At 35.0% G+C, this 21478-nt stretch overlaps 1 protein-coding gene across 4 annotated transcripts in view; it reads left to right on the plus strand.

Moving 5' to 3' along the window:
- The first annotated feature begins 2927 nt into the window (after positions 1–2927).
- LOC150101594 (p21-activated protein kinase-interacting protein 1-like) overlaps positions 2928–21478 on the plus strand; it is a 182238-nt gene continuing 163687 nt past the window's right edge. For 2 of the 4 annotated variants that reach the window (XM_090400702.1, XM_090400703.1), the window contains exon 1: positions 2928–3083. In XM_090400702.1, coding sequence (XP_090256828.1) covers positions 2988–3083 — 96 coding nt within the window. In that variant the 5' untranslated portion in view covers positions 2928–2987. Of the gene's footprint in view, positions 3135–11329; positions 11533–21478 lie in introns of all 4 variants that reach the window. The other 2 variants (XM_090400704.1, XM_090400705.1) reach the window with 2 other exon arrangements.

Here is a 21478-nt window from a genome sequence, read left to right on the forward strand (position 1 = left end):
ATATGGAAAAAATACATGACTCCTCTGCACTTCGTATCCATCACATATTTCAATGTAATATCAGTGGAATTACCATTTTAATATGCACTTCGCATCCACGGTAACTTCGACGTATATACACGTCCTGGCCGGTTGGGTAGGCAGCTAAAGATAAAAAAAAAACAGCTTCATATACTCTAGTAGTTTGAAAGGTAACAAATATTTCACTTCAATTTTTGACAAAGTCGGATATTTTTTCTCCATTCCAATCCAAAAATTATCAGTGGCTTTCTGGAATGAATGCTTTTTTTAAACCATTGTCACAGGATATCTCATTCAACTCTCCTTTTAGTAGATAAAAGCATATATTTTATATTTTTCCAAATCAAAGGTGAAGGGGTCTTGAATACATTCTTGGATTTCATAAGGGGTGGAAAATACTGTCTTATAAGAGTTCTAAGAGTACTTAAGTGAACGATTATTTGTTGTCTGATATCTTCAAAGTCTGCAATCATTTGCTTTAAGAAAGGAATCTAGTCACTGAAATTGGTCACAGCTGTTCTTTTTAATTCCGTTTTCCCAGAGAGATTTTGTTATCATGGCCTCTGTTTTCTTCTCAACATTAAACACATCTGAGTTGTCTCCTTGCAATGATACGTTCCAAATATTCATTTTTTTTCAAAAATATCAGCTAAATATGCTAACCGTAGAAGCCATTCTAAATCATGTAGTCTCAAAGTGGAGTTCAAATAAATGGCAAAGAACATTTCCTTTCTGGCAAACAATGAACTTCTGTGTGAAGCAGCAATCTCTTATGCAGGCTACCCATTTCTTTACAAATAATTCTAAAAAGTCGAGACTTCAATGGTCGGGTTTTTATGAAATTAACCATTTGTACACTTTCATCCAGAACTCTTTTTAATAACCAGGGAGAAGTTTTGCTATCAGCACTTGGTGATGAAGACAACAATGAGTGAACTTACATTCTGGTGCAATTTTTTTATACAACCTGCTAGTCCTGTGATATAACCACTCATTGTTTTTGTTCCGTCTGTATATACAGAAATAGAAATTTTCCATTCCAGGTGGTTTTCAGTAAAAAATGAATAAACTATATTAAAAATATCTTCGCCCGTAGTGTAAGTTTTGAGAAGTTTATGAAGTAAAATATCTTCAAATATTGCATTCTGGAATTTTTTTATGCACACAAACAAGTAATTGAGCCAGTCCAGATATGTCTGTCAACCCATCCACTTGTATGGCAAACCACATTGCTTGAATGAGTTGGTCCTTTATGTTACAGGCCATATCTTTAATTCTCCTGGAAACTGTGTCGTTTTTCAAAGAAATGGCTTTAACAAGGTTTGCCTCTTTTTGACAAAACATACAAGACGCTATTTCTTCCGCTGCTGGAAAAATGAGTGACTCTCGCCTAATGTGTAGCCTTTTCGGCTTTGGCAATTTGAAGGCGTACTTTGTAAGATGCTTTAATGCACTTTAATATTTTTCTATAGCAGCAAAAAAAAACGTGAAAAAAAACAAAAAATAAATAAATAACAATCATCTGAGTAAATTAGAAACCTATATAGTAAAATCGTTTCGACAGCTTTGGAAAACACACACACACACACACACACACACACACACACACACACACACACACACACACACACACACACACACACACACACACACACACACACACACACACACACACACACACACACACACACACACACACACACACACACACACACACACACACACACACACACACACACACCAGCCAACAATAACCTAACACCTTATAGCAATACACAAAATCCTAAAAATTAATTATCTGACACACTATGTAAAGTCGTAAAATCGTATCTGTCGTAAAAATAGAGATGCATTTCGCATAACATGAGCCATCACAACTCTTTTCCTCCACTAAACGTTTCAATTATTACTCACACTGTTCGGCAGTTGAAATCACATCTCATACCTATGCAACTCAACCCCCTGCCACAAAATTTAAAACACATAGACAATTACTGAACATTAAAGCACGAACTGTGGTAGCTATGTCAACACAGCTACCACACAAACAAGTAGATGACACCTATATACACTTCGCAAATCACAGAACTACAGCATCCAACACCTACATTTCACACATAAAAGCTACAAAGCAATATAAATAGTGTGAGTTAATCCTGCTCTCTTCATAAAACAAAATAGGTGTAATAATCCTGCCTCAACTCGCCTTACTCACTTGCTCTTCATAACCACCATTAGTATAGTTGTTGTTGGCTTGCACTTGGATACAGGATGAAAACCAATAATATAATTTCTTGGTATCTTTAATTTAAACGCAACTCCCGGTTTGACTTGGAGTCTGATCCGTTATCTGCCATTTCTTCAAACTGCCCTATCTTATCCTTGAATAATTATTATGGTTGGTAATGACTTTTCATTGTCATGTTATTAGTTGAATCGAGTCCTCTGTAGGCTATTGTAATGAGGTTTGCATCTGTAGCCCTACACTTCCCGAAGAAAGATTATTTTAAGTTCGATTCTTGTAGCCAACTAGAGAAACATCCTTTATTTGAACGATTCCTGAATTAGTCGGTCGCTGGCATGACATGTAGCTTTACTCCCAGAAAGTCGGGTTTTAGTACCATTAGTCTGGCAACTCAAGAAATCCACCACAAAACTCGTAGTATTTCAATTTAGGAGAATATAGAAAATATTTCCGCCTCGCCTGACAGTTTCCGTTGGAGCAGTTGTGGAGAAAGAACGTTTAGTGACATTAGAGGACGTTCAAGTATTTATTTATTAAACAAATAAATTAATTAAAATTGAAAAATTCGAATTTTTCTCCTCGACTATTTCTTAAATAGGGTCGCCACTATCGTTTAAAATTTCGTTTCAAACGTATACCAGCGGTAATGTCTAAAGTTATCCACGTGGGTGAAGTTGTTTATGTTTTAAGAAAGTGTTAATTGCCATTTACTTTTGTGGCGATGGCTAAAGCTGAATCGCTTTCACATAATATCGAATTGATTGTCGGAACGTATGAAGAATTTCTGCTCGGATATAAATTATTAATAAACACAGAGGTTTGTACGATATTTAAGAGTTTTGGTCGAAATCAGTAGAATCATTTAAAGGTAATCTCTAAATAACAGTAAACGTCTCTTAAATCCAGATCTTCACTTTAAAAACAGTATTTATTTATTGAAAAGCAATCCCCAGAATCCTTAAACATGGCATAACGAACTCTGAGTAGAATGCACGGATGTGTCCCCGTGATTTAGTTAGTATAATTTTAATGCACTGTGGTCTACACACTCAGTACACTATACCACAGTACTCTATGGCTTAGAATGCTTGATCTTAAGAAAATAAACTCAATGCTTTTGAAATGAAATGCCTAAGAAAAATCAACACAGCAAGCTGAATAAAAAGAAAAACAAATGAAACGTCAGAGAACTTAACTTTAAAGAAACAATAATTACAGCACTAAAAAAGAGCCAACTAGGCTGGTTTGGACATGTTTCAAGAATGAACCCAGAACGACTACCGTAGTACTCTTTCTGGGTTCATATTATTAAATGGCAGAAAATGTGATACTTTACACAGTATCACATTTTGGAAATAATCTGGAATAGTGAGCCTTTGATATTGCCATTATCTTATGTGACCAGATGTACAGCATTTACTGGTCCTGTACAGCAAAACGTACAGAATTTGAAATATTTTATTCACCTTTACTCTTTCTGTTAAGGTGAATAAAATATTTTAAATTCTTCAGAATAAACAATATACATTAGTTGTTTATTCTGAGGAACTTTTTATATAGTTTACAATGCCATTCAGACTGCTGCTGATCTTTTACCACTAGACCTAGTCTATTGTAACAAACATCTATAGTCATTTTTACATTTACACTGTCAGAGTAGAATCTTTGTAAGAACTCTGTGAAGAAGCAGAAGTTGAATATCACAAAATACTAGGCTACAGTAAAACTAGATGGCTAGCTTTAATACCTGTGATTGAGAGGATTCTGAAATTATATAGTCCATTGAAGTCATATTTCTTATCCCTTGATAAGTGTCCAAAAATTATTGAACTCTTTTTCAATGATAATGCCTCTCAGTTGTGGTTAACATTTCTTCATAATCAGGCATCAGTTGAGGCAGTAGGCAGAAACATTCAAGGAAATGATGGTACAATAACGGAAGTCTCAGAGGAACTTGATATGCTAAAAGCAAAACACAGAGAATGTCTCCAATCAAACTACGTTCCTATTGGCATAAGAAGAGATTTAAGAATTTTAGAAAATGAGAGAAGCATAAAAAAAAAATTGTTTATTTCTCATGTTAAAACTTTTTACAGTAACTGTTTGGAGTATTTGGACATGTGGTCATCCCAGTTCCTGGAAATTAAGACGGTGAACCTTAAAAGTAGGATATCATGGCATGATTTTGAGGCATTGTTGGAGTATATAGATTCTAATTTTGGAAAAAATCATGGAATATATGAAAATAACCTTTTTGATGAGGTTTCTTGTTTAAAGAAATATATAATTGATTCAAAAATCGAAAAATGGAAGGAGAAAAAACTCCTACAGGAGATAGATGGGTTGAGATTTTTGCATTTTTTGAGAAACAAAAAGTGCCTTATGGTAATATAAAAAAAACAGTGGATTTTCCCTTTGCTTACCTGGGACAAATTCTGTTACAGAAAGAGTATTTTCAGTTGTGAATAAATTGTGGATTGCAGAGAAAACACAATTAAAACTTGAGACAATAAAGGCCATACTTATTGTGAAATATAATATGGTTGATTCCTGTGAAGATTTTATGAGTGAAATATCAGAGGATGATGACTTATTGAAAAGAATTCATTCTTCCGAAATATATGTTTAAATTGTTCATTTGGAGAGTTTTAATAGCTATTCATTGTATAAGATAAATAAGTTTTGTGTGATATTTACTTTTCATATATTATTAAGAATTTAAATAAAAGTTGCTTTTAATATATATCTATTCATTGTATAAATAAAATAAGTTTTTTGGGGATATTTACTCTTGCATCCATTATTGAGAATTTATTATTATTCCTGACACCTCCAAGGAGTCCGAAGGCTCATCGTGGGAGGACACCTACAACTGTCTCAACCACTACGCTGAACCTCTACTACGAATCATCTCCATCAACGCCATCTACCGCCCACCACCACCACAACTAGTATTTTTTGTCTGTAAATTGCGTGTGTTCTGAAGGGCCGATTTGTCTGTATGCGGGATGAAAAACCCGAGTTTCTGGGAGATAAAACTGTTATTATTTTTTTATTTATTTATTTTTTTGTCATAAATTACATACATGCATATAATAATAATAATAATAATTTTTTTTTTTACATTGCATACATTTGTTACAGTTATTTTATACATTACATACATTTGTTACAATTATTATATACATTCCATGCATTTGTTTACACATGATACATTACTTATATTTGTTTACATGTAATATTTACTTTACATACATTGGTTTTCATGTGATACATACTTTACATGCATTTGGTTACATATGATACATCTTGGATGAGAACTAATTTCTTTGCTCCATCCTGAAAGTTTGCCACTTATTGTTCGGAGTTTGTTGTGTAGATGGTTTATATGGCTATTCCAGTTCATATCTGCATCGAAGTAAATTCCAAGATATCGTATTGTTTCAACCTGAGTGATTGTAGTGGTTTTGCTGTTCTGTGTGTTTTTTATGTTGGAAAGTGGATGTTGGATGGTTATATATTTGTTATCAACTGAACAAGTCAGTGGATTTCTGAATATCATTAATTTTGTCTTTCCTGAGTTTAGGTGTATGGAGCTTTTCGTGAGCCAGTCTATGATCAGATTTATATCATGTTGCATATTTGTTTGGGCTATGCTTGCGTTATTATGGATGGATATTATTGCTGTATCGTCTGCGTATTGGAATATCTTACCTTTGAGTGGTAACTGATTAACATCTTGCGTGTAAATGTTGACTAGAGTTGGGGAGAGTACAGCTCCCTATGGCACTCCACAGGTTACTGGTAGCTCTCTGCTTCGGTTTGATCCGATACGTGTGATATGCTTTCTATTTTGGAGGTAGTTTGTAAACCACCTGTGAAGAGGCCCGTCTATTCCAACATGCCTCAGCTTTTCTAACAAGGTTTGATGTGTAAGTGTATCGAATGCTTTAGTTAGATCTATAAAGACTACCATAGCAATTTTGTTTTTGTCTAAGGCGGTATTAATTATGTCTGTAAAGTTGAGATGTTGTTCCCTTATTTTTCTGAAAACCATATTGTGTTTTGGGGATAATATGAAAGATCTCAGTGTATGCTGTGAGTTTCTTCAGTATGATCCACTCCATAATTTGATTGATAATTGGTAATGTCGCTATGGGTCTGTAATTGCTGATTAAATTTCTTTTTCCTTGTTTGTATATGGGTGTGATTATGGTGGTCTTTAGCATACTCAGTATCTGTCCTGTTTTAAATATTTTATTTATTAATTTTAGTAGGATAGGACTTAAACTAGTTGCATGTTGCTTTATATCTTTAGGTCTGATACCATCTGTTCCTGGGCCTTTGTTTGGTTTGATTTGATGTATTGCTGAGAGAAGTTCTGCTTCTTTTATGGTTGGGAACCATAATGTCGGTTTTGTTTGTGGTCCAAGTAGAGGGTTTCGTTTTCTGATTGGGGGAATATTTCTGTGCAGTTCTTGAATGGAGTCTGCAAAGTATTGGTTAAAGTCATTTGCTAGTTGTCGGATAGGTTTTGCGTCTTTCATGAAGCTGTGTTTTATGGTTTCATAGGCGGTGGTGTTGGGAACAAAATCTGGCATCTCATTTATCAGATGCCAGGTTTGTTTCATGTTGTTTTGTAGTAGCTTCTGTAGTCTCTGTAGTAGCTTCTTTTTGCATTTCTGATTTGTGTTGTAAGGCGATTCCTTGTTATCTTATATTCAGTTTTTAAAGCTGTGTTATTTGGATATCGCTTTAACTCTTTCCATAAAGCGTCCTTTCTGTGTATTTCTAGGATTAAGTTTTGTGTTATCCAAGGATTTTGCATTGTTTATGATCGAATTCGGACTTTCTTTGTAGCTTTCTTATATATTTCCTCCAGTGTGAGTTTAATGTTGTTGTATAAGATATCTGCTGAATCTGACGCCAGGTGTTCCCAGTCTGTTTTTCTTATTTCCTGGTTGACTATTTCTTCGTCTATTATTGTTTTCTGTCACTTTTCTTCTGTGGGATATTGCATGGGTATTGTCTTGGTGTGCAGGTTTAGGGCGGTGAAGTAATGGTCTGCTACTTTGCACTTTATGACTGATGCAGTGTAACTATTTGGTGGTGTTCGGACGTTTATATGATCTAGACAGGAGGCAGTGATGGTATTTCCGTATATTTCTTCTCTAGTACATGATGTTATTGTTGGTATTAGATTATACATGGATAGTGTGTCTAGGTATTGTACAGTGTAGTTCTGGTTTTCTTTTGCAATATTTATGTTTATGTCGCCAATTATCATTAGGTGTTCGGTTGAGCATATTTCTTGGCTTGAAAGCCAGCAATTGAGTTCGTGTAAGAATTTTATCATGTTTAGGTTTGGTGGCCTGTAAATAGCATTTAGTATTATGGGATGCTCTGTATTCGTGGTATTAATGATTTCGAGGCAGAGGGTTTCAGCATGCTCAAACTTATAGGCCGTTTCTTTTGCTATTAATTTTTGTGTGATAAATATTAATATTCCACCCCCTCTTTTTGTTTGGCGGCATGATCTATGTTGTTGGAAGCCTGGAATTTGGAAAGCAGTCGCTTCGTCATTAGTTATGGATACTTCTGTAAGAATCAATATATCAATAATATCAGTGTAATTCCTCAGATAAGCCTGTAATAATAACCAATGTTTTCGGATGCTTCTGATGTTAATATGCAAGATTGAGAGACCTCTCGCTTGTACTGTGTTTTGTTTCCATGCATCAAAAGATTCGAAAGTGCAATTACTAGTGTATTCTGGTATAATTACATCTAGCTGATGGTTCACATTCATTTTTGTTGTGTTGAGATCTTCTTATTGAACTAAGTTGGAGTCTTTTGTTTCACTCTGGCAACCTGTCAATATCTTCTGAGCTTTTTATTTGTATAGACTTTGAAGTCTGTGACTTTCTCAAGAATATTTTGCCGTCTTCGATCCATAGAAATTGATACTTTTTTTGTTTTTTTCTTTTCTTGCTTGGTACAAAAGATTCTGATTGAAAGGTGTTAAATACTCAGATAGAAAGATTGGCGTATTATCATGCGATGCATTTAAATCCTTGACTATTGGTGTTTTCGGTCTGCTGGCTTTTATGAGATTGTCTCTTGTAGCCTTGCTTGTCAGACGAACTATGACTGGTGCGGGTAGTGGCGAGCCTTGTTTTCTGTTTTTCCTGGGAAAACGATTTATGGTCGGAATATCATTATGCTGTAGGGGGATGTCAATTGCATGGCCTAACTTTAAGACTACATCTCTGAGATTTTCTGTGGATTCGATTTCTGGAAGACCGTTTATGACAAGGTCTTCTTTATGTTGTTGTTGGTTTAAAACTTCGTATTGTAGTTTCAGGGAAATAAATTCTTGACGGAGTTGCGATGTGTCTTTTATCAATTTGTGCTGCCTGTCCGTTAATGTGTTAATGCTGGTTTTAATGTCTTTTACCGTTTGTAAGACTTCTTTTGAATTATTAAATTGAACAAACTCTTCATATTCGCTAATTTTTTTGTTATTTCCTTATTCTGTTCATCAAATAGTTCTTGGACAAGATCTACCAAGCTGGCTTTTATATTTTCTAAACCTTTTTCTAGTAATAAATTTACGGAACTCAAATTATAAGACTCACCGGTGTTTTGTTGTCTGCTCAGTTCATCATCCGATTCTGCCTCCGGCGTAATCAGTTGCGTTGTGGGTGTTGGCGTTTCTTTGTTCTCTCTACAGTTTAGGCACTTCCATTCTTCTCGTTTGGCATTGGATTTGCGTTGCCAGGTTGTTTCCGAAAGTCCGGAGCATGTAAAGTGAAGATTCCTATGGCATTTGCTGCAGGTTATATAACATCCGTCGGAAGGCAGTTCCTTCTGACAATTGTTGCACTTCGTGACTCACCTTTCTTCCTTTGGACAGCTGCAAAGATGGTGACGTTCTTTGTTCTGTACTCGTTAGCAATCGCGGTGTACTCTTCAATTTTTAGCACACTCAGATTTTGGATTCCACTTGGCCGATTTCGATGAATTATATGTCACTGTCTTCAGCGTGACAAGTAGAGTTACTTTATGACACTTTTAAATTAAAAACAGGAGTTAGAACCACATTAAAACTATAAAAACGGGACCAGCGATACAACCATGCAACCGTTCGTATGCCTACACAGCACCCTCTCACTCATTAGTAATAATAACAATAATAAAAGCAGAATATTTTATTGAAAAGGTATGATTATGTTTTTGTTGGGATAAGAAGAAATACAGCAATTTTAGAATATATGCCTGGAGGGAAGGCAAACCTGCAAAACAGGAAACAAAAGTTATGCAACCAGTGGAACGTGTCCAGCATTGGTCCTTGGAGGGAAGACAAACCTGCAAAGCAGGAAACAAAAGTTACGAAACCAGTGGAATGTGTCCAGCATTGGTCCTTGGATAATCTGGTCACTATATCATAATCCACAAAATGAAAATTTCAGAAGATGCACAGTTGTGTCCCTATTGCACAATCCAAAATGTGAGCCAGTGTAAAAAAAGTGAGGGAGAACCTTTTTCCTCCCCAATTGCTTTTAATCCATCAACAGTAACAATTTTTTTTTAATGAAAATTTAAAAAGGTACACAGTTATGGTGCTGTTATCACATTGTATTTTTATGTTGTTCTATGTATTAAAATAGTGTTTTATTTATTTCTTTTTTGTTTATATCAGCTCGACACAGCAGAGGCTGAAAAACCAAAACCACATCGTTGGCACTTGTGGAGTCAGAAATAAAGAAGGAACCTGTTATTTTATTTATTGATGTTATAGTTCCATCTAATATTGATGATATTAGATGGAACTAAAGAGGAGGAGGATGAGAAATTGGTTCAGTAATTTATATTTGCCAAAAAATATAGAGTTCATGAAGTATCTTCATATAGTTTTGAAGATACTTCATGAACAAACTTTGTTTAGTCCCTCACCCAAATATAAGCAAACAAAGTTTGTTCATGAAGTATCTTCATAGCCATTCTTCTTCTTCTTTTCAGCCATTTTCTGTCCACTGCTGGATGATGGCCTCCTCCAGTTCTTTCCACTTTTCTCTGTTCTTAGCAATGGTTGACCAATTTTCCCCAACAAAATTTGACAATTCATCACTCTACCTTCTTTTAGGATATCCTTGGGCTCCCTCAGTGTTGCACTACTTCCAGGGTCACCCTGCTATTGCACCACCACCACTGAACACACACCACAAAAGGACCCACCCTTCTTTTGGAATCCAGTTGGGCGATTGGTAGAGCCTCTGCTACTAATGGCTCAGCAAAAACTTAAGCAAGTTTGACCTCAATTAGTAGTTGGAAGGGAATCATCGTTCGATGCTGTTGGCACACTCTCCCTCGATGAGTCTTTGGACTCCCTGGAGGTGTCACATAATAATAATAATAGTATGGTGGTCCATCGCTCATCTTCTCTTCTGGATAGATGTCCAGCCCATTTCCATTTTAGTCTCTTATGGTGAAGAATGATGTCAGTGATTGAGTCTAGCTTCTTATCCAGGTGTTTCACTTATCTTTTAATGTGATGCCTAGCATCAACCTCTCCATTTTTCTTTGAGTTGTTAGTTTATTTGCCAGTGCTTTTGTTAGCGACCAAGTTTCACAACTATATGAGATGACTGGAAGTATACACTGGTTAAATGTCTTCCTTTTTAAACAGAGTAGGACATCATTGTTTTGAAAAATGCTTTTCAATTTTCTGAATGCACTCCAGGCAAGTTGAACGCTCCGATTTATTTCCCTTTGAAGTCCACGGTTTAGATCAATGAGATGACCTAAGTATATATATGAAGAGACTCTTTCCAAGAAATTGTTTTCTATTATTATGTTTTTTGGTGTTACAAAATGATTAAACATGATTTTAGTTTTTTCTTTGTTTATTTTTAGACTGACTGGCAATGGTCTAAGTCAGTCATAACTATACTACTTGTATATAGAGGCATAGTCATGAAGATATTTCACATGCAAACTTTTTCTTTACACTTGCATAACAGTTTGAACAATATTATTATTATTACTATGTGACACCTCCAGGGAGTCCTAAGATTCATCAAGGGAGGACTCTACAACTCTGTCTCCACCCAATTCTCCAACTACAATCATCATCTACACAAATGCCATCTACCGCCCACCACCACCAATAGTATTTTCACAATCACAAACATCCATGCCCATGGCAGAATTTTGGCTGGAGAATGGATATGCTTACCACTCGGCCACCAAGCCAGCTTACCTTGGTAAGTAATTTCACTTAATTACAAAGTAATTACTTACTTTGTAATTAAGTGAAAAAACTTTCTACAACTTTCTACAATCCAGAATATTTTAATACTGTAATAAGGTGATATATCTTTTTTTTTTTTATCACTTGTATATGTAAAATATGACTTCTGCATTAATTCAACCTTGGCACTTGACTGATGAGGCTTTAATAAAGGCTGAAACTGGTCTGGGTAGTGATTCCATAATGCATAGCAGCATGCATGTCCAGGTGTACTTTGCAACAGCTAACAACCAACAGTCACTTCTTCAACATCTTGAGAATTGCCTTTTAATTATGACCACTAGTCACCACTCTAGATCCATGGAGATCTCCTGGCCTACATCACTCACATTTGGACCTATTCCATGCAGAAATTTGTGCTGTTGCTCTTGGCATCTCCAAAGTTTTTGATAGGATCAAGGGCTTCTCAATAAGTTACCATCATTTAGATTGCCTTTGTCAGTTTTTCTCTCAGATTGATCCCTATGTGTAATGGTGTTCTCTTCTCAGACTTTCCTGTTAATGCCAGTGTCTATCAGGGCTCTGTCATTTCATCCACCCTCTTCCTGATTTTTATAAACAACCTGCTCATCCAGTTTATCCTCAAACATATTACTCACATAGCCTCTAAAAAAGCTTGGTGTTCTTTTCCATTCTGAACATTACTTCTCTTCCTTTTAACTTCGAACACTCCATAAGTCTCAGATCCACCCAAATTTGGAGTACTGTTCCCAAGACCTCTTTAAAAATTTGTGATGATATTCAGAGGAGGGCAATCTACTTAATAAATGTTCCTTCCCCTCACAGGTTCTCTTCATTCACTTTATTACAGGTGCTGTGTTTTAGCACTGTGCCTTTTCTATAGGCTATTCTATAGAATAGAATAATCTAAAAGTTTATTCTATTCTATAGTGCTAAAACACAACACCTATAATAAAGTGAATGAAGAGAGCCTGTGAGGGAAGGAATATCTATTAAGTACAGTGGTATCTTGCTAATCCAAACCTCTTTAGTCCGAACCCCTCCAGTAATCCAAAAACTGTGGTTTGAAAGAAAAAAAAAGTTTTATTACGTATTATTATTTTGTGTACTATTATTTTTATTTAATAATTATTATTTTAACTATTATTATTTATTTTATAATTATTATTACAGTATAGTATAACAACAGTGATACACAAAAAGAGAAAATTCAAAACGTGCATAATTTGGTTAAAAATATTAATCCAGACGTTGAAATTTCACAAACAGATGTTATGGAATGTTGTTATTAATATTACAAGTAGAACCGAAAGTGAATTCGAAATCAAATCAGATGCTGAAATTATAAATATGATGCTACAGAATGAATTAGAAGACAATGATGACAATAAAGAACTCGAAGAAAAAAAGTGAAACATGAAGAGGCAGTTGACAGTTTTAATATGTGTATAGAATGGGATAAGCAGAATGATACGCCATTCCACAAAATTTTATTACTAATGCAGCTCCGAGAAGAAGCATTCGAACATGAAGCAAAAGAAAATCGGTGACTTTTTTTACAAAGAAATAAAATATTTTTTTGTGTTATTTTGCAAAACTTTTTTTTTTTGTGTTGTGTACAAGAAAGTGATATTTTTTACTCAAATTAAGTTATGTACTGAACTATGCAATTTTATTAAATTCAGAATCCTCAACAATACAAGTACATACAAGCTAACAAGCTAAATTTTTTACTAAAAATAAACTTGTGTACTGTATTATTTTTTAAGTTTTGCATTATAGTATGGTAGCTTTTTTCTATCAGTTACTTCATTTATTTACAGAATTAAATTCATTCATTCATTCATTCATTTCGTATGGTGATTCAACGGCCATGAGCCCCTTTATGGGGCAGTATGGCACCACCTCAATCCCCCCTATTTTTATCCAGGCTCGGGACCGCCATAGGTGACAATTCAGACCTATGGCTGGAGGGATTGTCTTAAGTATTCCTGACTATCCCTGTGTGTTCACGGGGACGGTTTGCCTGCTTGCTGGATGAAACCCCCAGATAATCTGGGGGAAAAACCCTGCTGTCCACTCCCAAGAGCGTCTAACTTGGCTATGGCTGAGGAAGATCCTGAAGCTCCTCACATCGTCGATGGGAATCGAATCTAGGACACTCCTTCCCCATGCATATGGTTGCGAAGCACATAGCCACTAGGCTAACCGCACGGACAGAATTAACTTGATATACCATTAGAATCTGATTATTTTGGTTTTAAATGCTAGTTGTTATTGTATCTTGGGGGAAAATTCGCTAATCCGAACTTTTCTCTAATTTGAACAAGCGTGGTTTTTATTAGTTCGGATTAGCAAGGTACCACTGTACTTGTATATGCTAAGGAGGCGATGTGAGTAATATATTTAAGGATAAACTGGATGATTGGGCATTGCTCCTCTGAATTGGCTGCTACTATTCCTCCACTTTCTTCTAACCATAGAAGAACTAGAACAGCCACTGGCCAACAAATATACACTATCCAGCTTCAAACACACCAAACAAACTTCTCATCAGTTTCGTTCATTCCATCCACCTCATTTCTTTGGAACAGTCTTCCCCATACTGTTTTTACCACTGAGTACAACCTCCCACTCTTTATGAACCATCAACAGGTTGGTTCTTAAATTTTCTCCTTAATCACTTGCCCACACATACATGGCACTGTAGTGTTATAGGTCTTGTGACCTTTCATGCGTGGAGTCAACATAAAAAAAATTATATATATATATAGAGAGAGAGTGAAGGGGGGGGGACATATTTTCTCTCCCTTCTCTCCTCCTCTGTCCATTTCTTGTGGATCACTTTGAAAAACATGATACTGCCATCTCTCAAACCCATCTGGAATGACATGATGTATTCTCCATTTGGCTCAGACATTAGTCTTTCCTCCTCCACCTCGACAACCAGCACCTCAATACAGTTCACTATAGAAAAAAAAAACAGTAGTCACTTTTCTAGACACACTAATCACTATAAATTAAAGATGACAAGGAATTATATTTTTGGTTTCATCCTTTATCCAAGTGTAAGCAAACAAAGTTTGCATGTGAAGTAACTTCGTGACTGGGCTACTTGTATATACGGCTCATGACTTCATATCAGTTCCTTTGTTATCCCACAATGCAACATATATTGACATTATATGTATGTACATTACATATATTTACATTGTAGGATACTAAGGCAATTAATGTAAAGTCATGAGCCTCTATGTACAAGTAACCCAGTCATGAAGTTACTTCACATACAAACTTATACTTGGATAAAGGATGAAACCAAGAATATAATTTCTTGTCATCTTTAATTTATAATATAGTATAACCAAATTGAAAAACTTTCAACACTAATCACATCTCCACAGTACTCTTTCTTTCTCAGTTTACAGAAAACCTCTTGCACTAATTATTTAAGTAATTAGCATATGATGATACAGTGGCCATGAGTTCCATATGGATAGTACAGCACTATCTTATGAAGCCATTGGTTATAAGGTATTTTTTTGTCTGTCAGTTGTGTGTGTTCTCCTCACCAGTTTGTCTGTTCTGAGGGACGAAAAACCCGAGTTTCTGGGAGGGAAAAAAACCCTCTGCCACTATGTGAGACTGGCTAACTCACCTTTAGTCAAAAGAGACCAGATTAAAGTTTTTCATGTCATGGACAGGAATTGAAACCAGGTCTTTCTGACCAAAGGGCTTCGTCTATACCGATTGAGCTACAGAGACTCCTCAAACTGGTAGATACATACTTTCCTATCATGCTCTCTAAACAGTATGCTATCATTAAAACAGTGGTTAATAAATGATACCAAATGCATCATCATTTGTTAACCCTTTATTTGCTCTACCTTTCTGTGTAACCGCTTTAATACCAAAAAGATTAACAAGATAGTAGTTCTTCCTAATGCCTCACATTTCTCTCATCATACAGATTATAACAATGTATTATATTCCCTATATTTGGAGATGCCACCAAAAAATAGCCAGAACTTGAAAGAAATATAATCTGTGAATCTGTGTGAAATATAATCTATTTATCATTGTGTTGTGTGGTATTTTTTATGCCGTTTAGACAGGACATCAGATGACAATGAAAATTAGAGCAGTCTCCTGAAGTTTTTAAACACCCTGATGATAATGATCAAGTGTTTAATATTGAGACTCTAAAGAATAAGGAACCTAGTTCACAAATTTGGGAAAAGGATGAGATTGTGTGAGCTCAGTAAGATGATTATCCTGTACTTAAAACTATTTATGAAGCAGTATTCAAGGGTGAAACTCAACTGGATACATTTTTAAACCTGGAAAACTTATATTTCGATAAAGATGGATTACTCTTATCTAAACAAATGGAAGATGAAAGGTTGAAAGTGAAAATATTGGCACCAATTCAAATGATTCCTTGGATTATGTACACTTTCCATGATTCTGACTTGGCAGGACACCATGGATTTTCTAGATTTGGGAAAGAATAAAGGATTGTTACATCTGGAAAGGTATGAAGAGTGACATACTCACATATGTCAAATCATGCCATAAGTGCCAAATAAGATCCCCTTTCAGAGGAAAAGCTCCATTACAACCATTTCCAATTCCAACTAGACCTTTTCAGGCTGTTGCTATTGATGTGGTAGGTCCACTGCCAATTACTTAAAAAAAAAAAAAAAAAAAAAAAAAAAAAAAGGCAATATGTACATTCTAGTAGCCATAGACATGCTAACTAGATTTCCTGAAGCAGTCTCAATGAAGGATCAAACTGCAAAGACTATTGCAAGAAAGTTCTTAAATATGATAATTTGTAGATATGGAACTCCTCAGACCTTACTTTCAGATCAAGGAGCAAATTTTACATCTGAACTGTTGTTACAGTTATGTAAATTACTTAATGTTTAGGAAGATTTTTACAACACATTACAACCCACAGTGTAATGGTATGTGTGTGAAAGGCTGAAAAAGAATATAAAGCAAATATTCTCCAATCTGGCAAAAACTAAAATGAATGATTGGGACACATATCTTTCTCAAGCATTATTTGCATACAGATCTGCTTTTCATTCTGCTATCAAAGAAAAACCATCTTTTGCTTTGTATGGCTTTGATCCAGTCTTTCCTAGTTTCAGTCATTCTTAATACAGGATACAATGACATAAATGAGTATCTTGAAACAGTAGTAGATAAATTTTCCACTACTCACAGATTAGTAGGTGAAATGAGTAGATTAAGTTCTCAGAAAACTAGGCAGTGTATAAATTGTTTTAGAAAGTATGTCATTTGCACCAGGAGATTTAGTATTGTTAGATGATAAATCTAGTATAAAAAGAGTTGGAAAATTAGGAAGGAAAGCTTTACGTCCATATAGAATTTTAGAGAAATTTTCTCTTGTGAATTTTAGGATTCAAGATGCCAAAAATGATGGCATTGATGGAGATGATTCGTAGTAGAAGTTCGATGTAGTGGTTGAGACAGTTGTAGGTATCCTCCCGCGATGAGTCTTCAGACTCCTTGGAGGTGTCAGGAATAATAATAATAATAATAAAATCCTAGTAAAATTATAAGTGTACACTCTGATAGGTTAAAAAGGTACTTTTTAGGGAGTAAAAATTTAGTTATATTAGGAGACAACATGAATAGAATATTGAAAGATGAGCATTGTTTTCCTGATATTAATTGTGCATCTCATTCACAATCAGTTAGTAAGAAAGGGGATAGTTTTAAAGCTTATAATTCAAATATGCAACAAAGGAGAAAATTTAATTTGGGTAAAACAAAACCTAATGCAGGAAATTTTAGAAATCCCAAGGTAAATAATTCAGATAATGTGCAATGTAAGAGTGATGATAATCAAACTGACTCTAACATTGATGAAATAGTAGCAGAATATCATAGGTTAGTTAATATAGAGTTAAATAAACCAGAGAAATGTGAAAATACCTCTAATTTAGTTAGTTAGGATAAAGAATCTCAGAAACCTGTAGAATTTGATTCTGATAGTGATAATTCTGTAGATTTAAGGCATAATTCAAATAGTTTAAATGAAATATTTGAAAAGTATAGAAATGAAATTTGTAAGTATAGTAAATTAGAAGATGTAAATTCTGAATCATCTCTAGCATCAGATGATTCTGAAACCAGTGAGTCTGAGAGTGTAAATAATGATCAGCAAGAATCACGTTATTTTTTAAGATCTAGGAATAAGCATTAAAAGTTTTGTTAGATATAGGTTAAATATTTAAAATTTTTTTTACAAAAAAAATTTTCAGAGAAAGATGAAACTGATGTAAATATAATCATAATTTAAAATTCTGAATATTTTTATGTATTGTTTATGTTAGTATGTTTATTAGTTTTAGTTTCATAACACGCATTATCCGCACTTGTGATGTGCCCGTTATTGAAATTATTTTGCCAAAGTAATATGTAAAGTATTTAAAAAAATGATGTACTTACTGGATTTGATATTTGTATTACTTTAAACAATTTTATTGTAATTAAAAATATTAAGTTATGTGTTTTTTCTGAAGACATTCTCTTGTTCCTAATGGAGATAACGTGTCAGCCATTATATTTATAACATAGCGACGGCTGAACTGGATAAGGGTAATGGGTTTACAGTGATACTGCTGGACCTGGCTAAGACCTTTGACAGGATACCACATGGAATTCTAATCCATAAACTGCAACATATGGGAATGGATATAGGGTTGATGAGATGGATAGGTGGGTGGTTGATGGAGAGATATCAGAGAGTAATCTATTCAGGAGTAGAATCCAAAAGACGGCCTGTGACTAGTGGTGTGCCGCAGGGTTCTGTTCTTGGACCACTGCTGTTTAATTTGTTCATTAATGATATAGTGAAGGATCTGAGAGGAACGGTTCATTTGTTCGCTGATGATGCAAAGTTGGGTAGGGCAATAGTGAATGCAGAAGATGTCAAAATCTTGCAGGATGATTTGGATAGATTGGAGTTCTGGGCTAAGGAGAATGGATGTCAATTTAATGTGGCAAAGTGAAAGGTTATGCATTTTGGGGTGAAAAGAATAGCAGCAGTATATCACATTGGTGGAACCGTACTTCAGGAGATTGATGAGGCCAGGGACTTGGGAGTGTTGGTGGATAGGGAGATGAAGTTTAGGGGACACATTGCAAAAGTGGCTAAATCAGCTCATCAAATCACTTGGTTGCTGAAAAATACTTTGACGAGCAGAGACAAGCAAGTTATTCTTCCTCTGTGCCGAACCTTGATAAGACCTCATCTCGACTACTGTGCCCAGATATTTGGTTACCAAATTTCTTTTTGACGAGTGACCAAGATGATAGCAGGTCTATGGAATGAACCTTTTGAGAACAGGTTGAAGATTTGTGTGGTGCAGAAATTGGTTGATAGGCAGAAAAGGGGAGATATGATTGAGGCATTCAAATTGCTGAAGGGTTTCTATAGGATTAATTCAGAGGATATTTTTGAGATCAGGACTGGTGGTGGGAGAACTAGAGGACATCAATGGAAGCTGGCCAAGAGTGTGGGTTAGCAACGGTGTTAGAACTGGGTTTTTTACTTTTAGAGTGGTAAATGAGTGGAATAAGCTGACAGAGTCTGTTGTGGGTGCTATGACAGTGAATGAGTTCAAGGCAAGGTATGATAGATACTGTGAGAATGTTGAATAGTTGTGTGGACATGATGTTTAGGGCCTCTCTAGATGAGTCTAAGGACTCCCTGAAGTCGCCTGTAATAATAGTAATATTTAGTTTTTTGCTTGCCACTTTCAAGGAGTGCGCATGCTCACTGAGAAGTTTGATGTGTGATTAACAGCTGACAAAAAACAACGTTCGGTATCAGAGTAACGGAGAGTATACAAGAAGAGTGTTCGGAGAGAAAATTAGAACATAAGCCGGCAGATGTTTAAATTCGGAGGAAATTTAGTTTTTTTTATGTGACAGTCGTAAGAAAATTAATATATTTTGAAAAAGGAATCGTGGAACTATGAAGTTTCAAAGTGAAATAAGTATTGATAATTAAAAGAAAATATTCCTATTGATGTTTTAAAAGGAATATTCGAGGAAACGCTAATTGGAAGATTAGTAGTAGATTCTGAATAGGGAATTGTAGAACTGTGAATGCTTTTGAAGTGGAAGAGTTAAGACTGTCAATAAGCATTAGTGAATAAAAGAAGAAATTGCTATTTACGTTCTAAAGGAATGTTCGAGAAACTTCTGATTAGGAAGTTTCATCTGTATTAAGGACGCCGGATTTAACTATTATTTCTGCTAAAAAGAGACAGAATTGAGTCAGGAAGATTTAATGTGTGCTACATGAGTGATGAGAAAGGATCCTGTGAAAATGAAGAATAAAGTCATATAATCTTCGGAAAAGGGCCTTGACAGAGAAAGAAACTGGCTATGAACATTTTGTCATTGTGCAAACAAAATGTTTAGTCTAGTCTTAAGTGTAAGTTTATTTTAAAAGGCCTTGGATCCAATTAATTTGTAGTTATGTAATATTTGTTTGAAGTGTGTATATATATTGTTTTTGTTATATTAAATGTATTTATTTTGTATTTTGGTCTTGAGTCGGTGATTTATTTGGATTCTGAAAGAAATAGTATAAAAGAGGTCATTGCAACAATCAGAGTGAACCCTTGTGCATATATAGGTACACTTGGAAAAAAAAAAAAAAATTGTTGAACCGAGATCATCTCTATATACAGGATAATATAAAATATTATGATAATATCCTATGTGATAAAATCTCTAAATATTAACAAATCAGCAGCATTTTAAAAAGAAAAAAAAAAAAGACAAACCTGATCTAAATAACATGGTTCTGTTAAACTTCCCAAGATACAGGAAATTAATTCTTAGACCTTTTCCTAAACTCTCTATATATATGCAGACAGGTAGCCTGCTCATATATAGGATTTCTTAGGACTTGAGGTTTCTAGTCTAACATCCTTCACTTTTTTTATGAAACTCCCACCCATGAAAGGTTGTCAGCCTATAGTACATTAGTTCCATGGGTTGACTAAGGATTAAATTTATTTTTTATTTTTTTTGTATTTATTCTTTATCTGGTATGGAAACACTCCTCTTGAGACCAAACGTGAAACATTTTCATGCCACTTTGGGCCTCCAGTAAGCAGGGTGGTGGTCTCTTGCTGGGAGATGAAATTCAAATAATACCACTTAAAAGCAGTCATGTTCTTCTTCCATGCTCATGGCAGGATTTAAACTGTCTGCCTGTAGAAGAGCTAATAACGCTAAGCGCTTAGCCAATCAGGCTTGCCAATTTTATATTGTATCCCAGATGTCTCTGTGATGCAGATGAAATATTGAAACTGTTAAACCTGTATTTAATTATTTCTTTGTGCTGTTTTATTTTTATTAAACATAATTATGAGTTTAAACCAGCACCTGAGCCTTAATACATGTTAGCTAATTCTTCAGTTCAGGGAGACAGTGTGATCCTGCTTGCGTGACATGAGAATTGTGTTTTGGTGCCATTGAAGTTGACAGGTTTCCCTCATCACACTGAAATATGGCAGGAAGATTGCTGTTTAAGACAATTATTACAGAAGTTCATGTAGCTTGAACACTGCAAGTTTTGTCAAAAAAGAGGAATGGAGAATATGATCACTGGTAGAACTGAGGTTATTGATAGAGGAAAGAGCATGGGAAAAAAAGTACAGAGCTCTGTGGTGCTGTAACATTGTTGGAGAAATCTAAAAAGAAACCATTCTTCATAGCATATAGTGAACAGTCAAAAAGAAAAAATGAGTAGTTTTCAAAGTGTTAATGGTAGACCACAAGATAGTAATTTGGTATGTTGGTCTTTGTGCCTGACACCTGAGCAAATGTCTAGAGAGATAGACTACTTTGATTTCACAAAAAACTTTTGATAGCTTTCA

This window comes from Typopeltis vanoorti, chromosome 11 (genome assembly GCF_054136105.1).
Source record: "Typopeltis vanoorti isolate ZY-2024b chromosome 11, IOZ_Tvanoo_1.0, whole genome shotgun sequence".
NCBI classification, from domain to species: Eukaryota; Metazoa; Arthropoda; class Arachnida; order Uropygi; family Thelyphonidae; genus Typopeltis; species Typopeltis vanoorti.